The 10260-nt window shown below is 50.4% G+C and overlaps 1 protein-coding gene across 1 annotated transcript in view; it reads right to left on the reverse strand.

The window, feature by feature from the left end:
* Positions 1–1102: 1102 nt before the first annotated feature.
* Positions 1103–10260, reverse strand: part of LOC119974815 (hyaluronan and proteoglycan link protein 3-like) — a 22240-nt gene continuing 13082 nt past the window's right edge. The window contains exons 3-5 of the mRNA XM_038814085.1: positions 7223–7588; positions 5542–5844; positions 1103–2840 (exon numbers count right to left, since the gene is read on the reverse strand). Of these exons, the coding sequence (XP_038670013.1) occupies positions 2554–2840; positions 5542–5844; positions 7223–7588 (956 nt within the window). The 3' untranslated portion in view covers positions 1103–2553. The remainder of the gene's footprint in view (positions 2841–5541; positions 5845–7222; positions 7589–10260) is intronic.

The following is a 10260-nucleotide window of genomic DNA, read 5'->3' on the forward strand; positions in this document are numbered from 1 at the left end:
CCTGCTTTGAGGCTAACCAAAATGTGTATAAACACTCTTGCTATGATTGACAGCTCCTTATCACGTCAAAAGGATATCACTGCGAAAAAGAAGAAGCAAGATAATTTAGCTGCTTTTGATGTGGTGAGGAGCTGTCAATCATAGCAAGGGTGTTTATAAACATTTGCAGGATACCGTCAGCAGTATTAACAGCCAGGAGCCTGTAAGTTGCAGCTGGGGGGGGGGGGGTTTAATGAATTAATGCAGCAATGGGGGTCTCCCCCTGATCATGAGGGTGACACCCCAAGTCCATGCACTTGCCACCAAGTCATTCCCGCTACTCCCTGAGCTCCAGGCATACAACCCCAAGGAAGCCCGAAAAGTCTCAGACGTTTACTTCCCTCCCTGCTCCCGCTCAACGGCCATCATTTGGGGATGGAACACACCGGAGGGGGCGGCATTCTGGCTTCAAGCCCGTCATCGGATTTAAATACATGGTGCCGCAGGCGTCGGGCCAGTAGTTCGCTGAGGCTGGCGGTGGAGCAGCGGAGCACTGGCACCCGTGTCAACCTGTTTTTCAGGTGACCCGCCATTCTCCAGCTGATCGGGAATCCTGATACCAGCAATTCGGGCAATGTAGAATCCACCCCTCTGTGATTACTCACCCTTATTTACTGCAGGAACTGGAAGTGAACTGCTTTTCCCACTAGAGGGCGCATCAATATGGATCTGGATGAAAAAGGGGACATTTGACTCTGACCCTTGTTATCTCAATGAGATGTCAAGTTGCCAACTGTGATTAGGTGTTTCAACGCATGACTTTCCCCCCACGCTCCCTGCCATACACAAATCTTTTGGCGCACTGCCTTCCTACGCCAAATGGAAAGCATAAAGGGTCACTACCCAATTGGATGACCATTGACTGACAGCTAAAAAGCCTTTTTCCCGATTTAAAAAAAAAATAAATTTTGAGTATCCAATTCATTTTTTCCAATTAAGGGGCAATTTAGCGTGGCCAATCTACCTACCCTGCACATCTTTGGGTTGCGGGGGCGAAACCCTCGCAAACGCGGGGAGAATGTGCAAACTCCACACAGACAGTGACCCAGAGCCAGGATCGAACCTGGGACCTCAGCACCGTGAGGCAGCAGGGCTAACCCACTGCGCCACCGTGCTGCCCTTTTTTTCCCTATTTTCAGTGTTTTTTATATTGGTTTAAACAAAAAACCTTCAAAGAAAATGACAAACAAACCTGACAATCTTTTGTGCTGTCCCAGTGATTCTCCAGGGTGGTATACACCGCGTCCTGGAGATTCATCTTCAAATCCTGGGGTATCCAGGCCAATCCTGGAGGGTTGGGGAGACTTTGAGTTAGCCTGTGGGAGGAGTTTTACAGCTCCGTCGCGGCAGGGGCTAGGCCATAAAATGTGGTGGGCGAACCATAAGATCCCTTCGGTGTAAAATTCCACCCTCTGCCTCTTGCTCCCTCAATAAAGAGAACTTTCCATCAGAAATAATATCCTAGATCATGATCATATATCATCCTCCCAATCTTTCTTTTAAGCTTTGGCATCACAAACTCATCTGCTTTTACCAACTGTGAATTCAAAATATAGAAGAAAATTTAATTTGCAAGACATTTACCACAAAGCAGTAAATATAAGGTGCCATATGAAGGTCAAAGTTTTTTTTACATTGCGTGCAGCTAAACGTAGACACCCAAGGACTGGATCTAGATTCCTCTGCGGCAGGTTTTCAAGATGGTGTGCAGATGATGTTACAGAGCTGTATGTTGGGACAATAACTATTCTGTAACTTGGTAGTTAAGCGTCAACGGTTGAACTGACACTCCAAAATGGGTGTTATGGTACGGATAGAATAATTGATCATAATCGAGAGGTCATATCTTGGGCATATCTGATATATCCTAAACTGACTACACTGCAATGGGCAAGGGCATATCTGATATATCCTAAACTGACTACACTGCAATGGGCAAATATCAGCCAACACATTGCCCAAAAATCCAACACAATATCTCACGCCAGGGGCCATTCCCTCCAAACAAGTTGGTTAGATTCCTGGTTGCAATGACTGTGATCACTGTCTGAACCATTCTGGACTCTTATATGAGGACACAGCAATGGGAAAAGGAACAAGGGGATCGGGGAACTGGGGAAGAGTCAGTCAGGGGAACAGCGATTCTGAATGGAAAAGTGACAATATGTATGACAATACGTCTCACGGTGTAGTAAGAAATGTTAGTCTCCCAAAGCTGCCTTAGTGAATTCTTACAGGCTGGATTTAATATTTTTGTTTAACAGAACCCCCCTGAAGTGCATGTGAGCAAATGTTCTATGAAATTTAAAAAGATAAATGTGTGTGGAAAAGTTCAAATTAATGCAAATTACGACAAAGTTTCCAAATAGGATTAGGGTCGAAACAGAACGATTATATTTGAACTGTTTTCTTAAATAATCTGATTTCACCTTTAAAGATGAGTATTGGCTCCATATAATGAGGGTGATTCAAGTGTAGGTCCTCCTGTGATCAACACAGACACACCCCTGGCCCTTAGCTCATCTTGAAGCAGTAGACCCCAAACTTTCCATTCTCCCTCCTGGGAAAGCCAAAAGAGCGAACCCCAGGCTCCGATGGGCCGCACTTGGGCCGCGGGAAGGCAATGGGGTAGCGAACGCTGCCATCGGCAACCCACCCGGCTTCGCAGCGATCGAACTTGAGGAACTTCCAGGCAGCATAGAGCTGGCCCACTTTGGCGATCTGGCCTCCATCGTCACGGCAAGCTTTTACAGCTTCATCAAAGTTGAACTTCATTGGATGGCGTAAGAAGTACAATTTACCTAGAAAAAAAAGTCACAGGGACATTGACAAAGAGATCGGAGTCAGTACAGGAAGCAAACAATCTGCCTCAGAATATCTAACAAAGCAAAGTGGTGCACGTGCACCTAGAGCTCCGACAGGGATTTCAACACCCTTAGTCAACATGCCAAAGACTGATTTGTCTTCGAAAGACTCACACTTTTAATATTTCTGTGCTCAGGACATCTTGAAGCACTTTACAGTCACTTAAGTGCTTTTCTAAAGTGTGGTCGCAGTCAATGTAGCTAATAGTGCTCAGGAAGATGCCACAAAGTCCAGATTGTGTGCTTTGTCAATGGTTGAACTTAATTTGTTTCTCCAATATGGGTGTTATGGTATAGAGAGAATAATAGATCATAATCGAGAGGTCATATTTTGGTCATACATCCTGCTTTGTAGGGCAGCACGGCGGCCTAGTGGTTAGCACAACCGCCTCACGGCGCTGAGGTCCCAGGTTCGATCCCGGCGCTGGGTCACTGTCCGTGTGGAGTTTGCACATTCTCCCCGTGTCTGCATGGGTTTCGCCCCCACAACCCAAAAAAAAAATGTGCAGAGTAGGTGGATTGGCCACGCTAAATTGCCCCTTAATTGGAAAAAATAATTGGGTAATCTAAATTTATAAAGAAAAAAAAAAACATCCTGCTTTGATATATCCTAAACTCACTGCACTGGGCAAACATGGGCAAGACTGTTGTCCAAACATCCAACACAATGGCCGGGATTCTCCCCTACCCGGCGGGGCGGGGGGTCCCGGCGGGACGGAGTGGCGTGAAACACTGCGGCATCGGGCCTCCCCAAAGGTACGGAATTCTCCGCACCTTTAGGGTCTAGGCCCGCGCCGGAGTGGCTCCCGCTCCGCCGGCTGGCGCGAACGGCCTTTGGCGCCCTGCCAACTTGAAGGATAAAGATTGGCAAAGACCCCGGAGGGGGGAGGGGGGTCTTCTCTGCTCTTCTTCAAAATGGTACCACAGGATCTTTTAAGTCCACCTGAGGGTTCAGGCGGTTCGTTACCTCATACAAAAGGCAGTACCTATGAGACTGCTGCACTCCGCCGATACTGCACTCTCATGTCAGCCAACGTCCTCTTCTCAGAAGGTTCGCCAACTTTGCCTCAGGACGTGGTGGTGTTGGGCGGGGGTCATTAAATATTTTTGAGGTGGAGGTTGATAGATTCTTGTTAGGCAATGGGGTGAAAGGTTATCGGGGATAGATGGGAATGTAGAACTCGAACACAAACAGCTCAGTCATGATCGTATCAAATTAGGTTTGAGGGACTCACACAGTACAGAAGAGGCCCTTCGGCCCATCGAGTCTGCACTGACAAAATAACAATTAAACTACACTAGTTCCACTTTCCAGTACTTGGTCCATAGCCCTAAATGTTATGACATTTCAAGTGCTCAGCCACATACTTTTTCAAGGTTGTGAGGTATCCCGCCTCTTCTGTCCCTCAGGCAGTGCACTCCAGACTCTCACCACCCTCTGGGTGAAAATGTGTTTCCCCAAATCCCCTCTAAATCTCCTGCCCCTCACGTTAAAATTATGCCCCCTCGCTTTGGACACTTCAACTAAGGGGAACAGCTTCTCCTTCCTATCCACCCTGTCCATGCCCCTCCTAATCAGGTCCCCTCCGTCTTCTCTGCTCGAATAAAAATAACCCAAGCCTATCTAGCCTCTCTTCACATTGCCCCATCCCAGGCAACATCCTGGTGAATCTTCTCTCCATCCTTGTTCAGGAGACGTGGGTGTCTCTGGTTGGACCAACATTTATTACCCAACTCTAAGTTGTTTTAAGTCGTATGGATGTTAAAAGGAAAGCTTAAACGATTACTTAGCATTGTATTCTTTGGGGGTTGTATTGGAATTAATGGTTGCTAAGATGTTCACTGTATGTTTTAAAAAGGTTAACTTGAATTCATAGAATAAACATTGTTTTGCTTTAAAAAATACTTTTCCATTTCTGCTGTACCTCACCTGTAGAGTAGGCCCGCATGCTCCCCATACCATAATCTATTAAACGTTGTGGGTCAGGCGAACTCCACGATACACTTTGAGGTTCTCTAAACCCTGGTCCATAACAGCCCCGAGTCGCCACATTCCGGCGCATGTTCGGGGAGGCTGGTACGGGAATTGAACCCTTGCTGCTGGCCTCGTTCTGCTTTACAAGCCAGCTGTTTAGCCCACTGTGCTAAACCAGCCTAACTTTCCACTCTACCTCCTGCAGGTTTTCAACTTCAGTTATTTTTGCACCTTGATAAAAGCCCATTGAGCTGTTCAGTGATCGCCATGCCAACACGACAGCTAACGCACGTGATTTTCTGCCTTGCTTCCTCTTTCTCCCAACCTCACGCAGTTTTGAACCCTGAGTGGATTCCCAGCCTCAGTGATGCCGATGGGAAGGGAACCACACACCTGAGAGCTTATCTCAGTCCACACTATTATCAACAGGAGGCGCACAAGAGTGACACAAGGCTGGAGGACAGACTCCCATCTCTAATTTCCCGTTCTTTTCTTCAGGAAGGCATTTACTCTCGGCTCCAAGCCAACCTCATGTGGCATATTTGTGGCTGGCAATCCACTGTGTACAGAACCACAGGCGCAAATTCCTATTCTCCCACCATTGTGCACTCCCACAGCTTGAAGTTCAATGTCGCCTCACCACAAACTCTCCGCTGTCCATACCTTTCAAAGTTGAGGCAAAGCAAAACACATCGTATCGGTGCAGGTTTTTGTGTCGTTGCCCGTAGGTCCGTACGCCCGCCGAGTTGCCTTTGCCACCGCATGGCCCTCGCGGCAAGGTGATGGGGTATTGGACTGACCCATCCATCAGCCAGCCAGCATTGCACCAGTCCAATCCATCCTCCCAGGCCTGGAAGAGCTGCTCAAAGGAGGCGATCATGGCATCCTGCTCCTCGCAGGCTTGCTTGGCATCATGGAAGTTCAGCTGGTACCGGCCATGATGTGGCTGGTAAGGGAAGACCACACCTGAAAGAGAAGGCATGAGAATCTGTTGAGTCTCCACAAAAACTGCTCGGCCCAAGATCGCAAGAAACTGCAGAGCGTGGTGAACTCAGCCCAATATGTCATACAAGCTTGCCACCTGCACATTAATTCTGTCTACACCTCCCGCTGCCTCAGGAAGGCAGACAGCATTGTCAGAGACCCCTCACACCCAGGCTTTGTCCTCTTCCAGGCCCTTCCATTAGGCAGAAGATACAGAAGTCTGAAGACCCGCACATCCAGACATAGGAACAGCTTCTTCCCCACAGCTACTCGACTCTTCAACGCCTTTCCCTCGGACTGATCTGTTCCCTGTAAGAACACTATTCTTATGCTGCTCTTGCTCATGTATTTGCTTTGTTTGGCCCCTTGTTCCGCACTGTAACCAATCACTGTTTGTCCCTGTACCATTTGTTAATGTACTCTGTTGATTATTCGTTTTTTATCTACTATATACGTACTGTGTACATTCCCTTGGCTGCAGAAAAATACCTTTCACTGCACTTCGGTACATGTGACAATAAATCAAATCAAATCAAATCAAATCAAAGGTGCTCAAAGAGCGATATCATCTATTCTATGCCACCTGGAATGTTAATTGGGTTTGAATGGTTGTTCGTAGCTCAGTTGGCAACCACACCATTTAGGATTCAATCTGGACCATCAAGATGAGGAAAATCAATCCCTGGTCTGTACTGCCTCAGCTGATCTTAGTTACGGCATCAATTGGGGCTACTGCAATTAGTTACAGCTCCTTCCTGTAATGAAGGGATCTGGAAAACCAACCAGGCTTTCACTGCTGACAACAATCCAGCTCATGTATACGCACAGGTCTGACTTGATTGTGAAACGCCCCTATATTCAATTAAGTGCCAACACTCAAAGTCTAAGTCCATATTTGGTGGATAGTCGTCTGAGTAACACACCTGTAGAACTATAGCTGATCCCTTCTTATGTCCCACTGACATACCCCCATCCAGAATACAGATGTTTAAGAACATAGGACTAGAACTAGACCATTCAGCCCCTCAAGCTGGTTCTACCGTTCCATTAAACCAGGGCTGACCTATATCTTAACTCCATTTCCTGGCCTTGGATCAATAGCCTGGATACATCTGCCCAACAAAAATCTATCAATCTCAGCTTTGATATTTTCAGTTGACCTAGCCTGAATAGATGTTCAGGGAGAAGCTCCAGACTTCCGCTGCCCTTTGTGTGAAGAAATACTTTGCCAATGTTGCTCTGAAATCGGCCACGGGGAGACGTTAAAAGGTCAGCCCTCGGATAACTCTCTTCCCAACTCGAGCTGTTAGCAGGCTGTGCCGTTCGCTCATGTCCACCCGTTTGCTCAGCGCGGGATTACCTCGTAACTCCAACTCAACAATACTGCTTTCGTCCTCCAGCCCGTCAATCACTTCACACTTGTATTTCCCATAATCCTCCAGCCTGACATCGGTGATGACCAGTGACGCCTCCCGCTCCTCATTCTGCTGCAGGTAAACGCGCCCCCGGAACTCCCCGAAACTGCGATGGCGCAATCCAATCGCCACAATGACGTCGCTCTCTTTGGAGAAGTCCATGTTGAGTTTGGACCATTTAACTCTGACCTTTCGAGTCATGTTCACCACTGGCTCATAACGGTAGTGGCAGGTCAGGGTCACATTCTCCCCTCGATACGCAAAAAGTCTGTCCTTTTGGGTTTCAATGTGGAGCTTGACGCTGTTATAATCTGGAACAAAGAACAAAAGCAAAAACTGCTGGTTGCTAATGTTCAGCCGACACATTTTACAATAACGAGACTGACATCTCTTACCAGATGTGCTATTGGGATAAAGAGACCTGGAAGATGCTGTGGTTTTCTCTCCTGGTCAATGATCAATTGTTAGTTGATCTCAATTGAGTAAAAGGTGATGATAGTGATCATCAGTTAGGAAGAGAGGGGGGAGGGGGGGAGAAGAGGGGGAGAGGGGGGGGGGAGAAGAGGGGGAGGGGGGGGGAGAAGATGGGGAGAGGGGGGGGAGAAGAGGGGGAGAGGGGGAGGGGAGGGGGCGCGGAGGGGGGAATGATCAGCCGGGATTGCTGCACCTGAACACAACCACAGGATGTGTCTCAAATGAGGGCAGAATTGGAACTTAGTTCAGTTGCCTTTCACAGGTGAACCCCTTCTGAACACTCAATATTGATGCCCACACATGGAAAACAAACACTTAAATGAGGCTCTGATTAGTGGTTAAGTGCCTGTGGAATGAGATCCCTCCCAAAATCACAGAAGGAGGCCACTTGGCCCATCGTATCTGTACCGGCAATGACTCAACATCTTCTGGAGAGAAGGGAGACACTTTGCTGGCTGTTGGAAATATCTAGAGATTCAATTAGCTGAAGATGAATAATCTAGTTAGTGAGGAAGGTTTAATTTTTTTTAATGTAAATTTGAAGTACCCAATTCATTTTTTTTCCAATTAAGGGGCAATTTAGTGTGGCCAATCCACCTCCTCTGTACATCTTTGGGTTGTGGGGGTGAGACCCACGTAGACATGGGGAGAATGTGCAAACTCCACAGAAGTAACGGGGACAGGAGGAGCGGTAACGGGGACAGGAGGAGCGGTAACGGGGACAGGAGGAGCGGTAACGGGGACAGGAGGAACGGTAACGGGGACAGGAGGAGCAGTAACGGGAACAGGAGGAACGGTAACGGGGACAGGAGGAACGGTAACGGGGACAGGAGGAACGGTAACGGGGACAGGAGGAACAGTAACGGGGACAGGAGGAGCCGGGGGCAGGAGGAACGGTAACGGGGACAGGAGGAGCGGTAACGGGGACAGGAGGAACGGTAACCGGGACAGGAGGAACGGTAACCGGGACAGGAGGAACGGTAACCGGGACAGGAGGAACGGTAACGGGGACAGGAGGAACGGTAACGGGACAGGAGGAGCCGGGGACAGGAGGAACGGTAACGGGACAGGAGGAACGGTAACGGGGACAGGAGGAGCCGGGGACAGGAGGAACGGTAACGGGGACAGGAGGAGCGGTAACGGGACAGGAGGAGCGGTAACGGGGACAGGAGGAACGGTAACGGGGACAGGAGGAACGGTAACGGGGACAGGAGGAACGGTAACGGGGACAGGAGGAGCCGGGGACAGGAGGAGCCGGGGACAGGAGGAACGGTAACGGGGACAGGAGGAACGGTAACGGGGACAGGAGGAACGGTAACAGGGACAGGAGAACGGTAACGGGGACAGGAGGAACGGTAACGGGGACAGGAGGCGGTAACGGGGACAGGAGAGCCGGGGACAGAGGAACGGTAACGGAGACAGGAGGAACGGTAACGGGGACAGGAGGAGCCGGGGACAGGAGGAACGGTAACGGGGACAGGAGGAACGGTAACGGGGACAAGATGAGTGGTAACGGGGACAGGAGGAGCCGGGGACAGGAGGAACGGTAACGGGGACAGGAGGAGCGGTAACGGGACAGGAGGAGCCGGGGACAGGAGGAGCGGTAACGGAGACAGGAGGAGCCGGGACAGGAGGAACGGTAACGGGACAGGAGGAACGGTAACGGGGACAGGAGGAACGGTAACGGGGACAGGAGGAACGGTAACGGGGACAGGAGGAACGGTAACGGGGACAGGAGGAGCCGGGGACAGGAGGAACGGTAACGGGGACAGGAGGAGCCGGGGACAGGAGGAACGGTAACGGGGACAGGAGGAGCCGGGACAGGAGGAACGGTAACGGAGACAGGAGGAACGGTAACGGGGACAGGAGGAGCCGGGGACAGGAGGAACGGTAATGGGGACAGGAGGAGCCGGGGACAGGAGGAACGGTAACGTGACAGGGGACAGTAACGGGGACAGGAGGAACGGTAACGGGACAGGAGGAACGACGGGGACAGGAAGAACGTAACGGGACATGAGAACGGTAACGGGGACAGAGGAACGGAACGGGGACAGGAGGAACGGGACGGAACGTACGGACAGCGGGACGGACAGGAGGACAGAACGGAACGGACAGGAGGAACGGTAACGGGGACCGGAGGAGCGTAACGGCAGGAGTAACGTAACGGGACAGGAGGAGCAGTAACGGGGACAGGAGGAGCCGGCGACAGGAGGAGCCGGGGACAGGAGGAACGGTAACGGGGACAGGAGGAACAGTAACGGGGACAGGAGGAACAGTAACGGGAACGGAGGAACGGTAACGGGGACAGGAGGAACGGTAACGGGGACAGGAGGAACGGTAACGGGGACAGGAGGAGCGGTAACGGGGACAGGAGGAGCCGGGGACAGGAGGAACGGTAACGGGGACAGGAGCCGGGGGCAGGAGGAGCGTTAACGGGGACAGGAGGAGCGGTAACGGGGACAGGAGGAGCGGTAACGGGGACGAGGAGCCGGACAGGAGAACGGTAACG

Source organism: Scyliorhinus canicula, chromosome 12 (assembly GCF_902713615.1).
Source record: "Scyliorhinus canicula chromosome 12, sScyCan1.1, whole genome shotgun sequence".
Taxonomy (NCBI): Eukaryota; Metazoa; Chordata; class Chondrichthyes; order Carcharhiniformes; family Scyliorhinidae; genus Scyliorhinus; species Scyliorhinus canicula.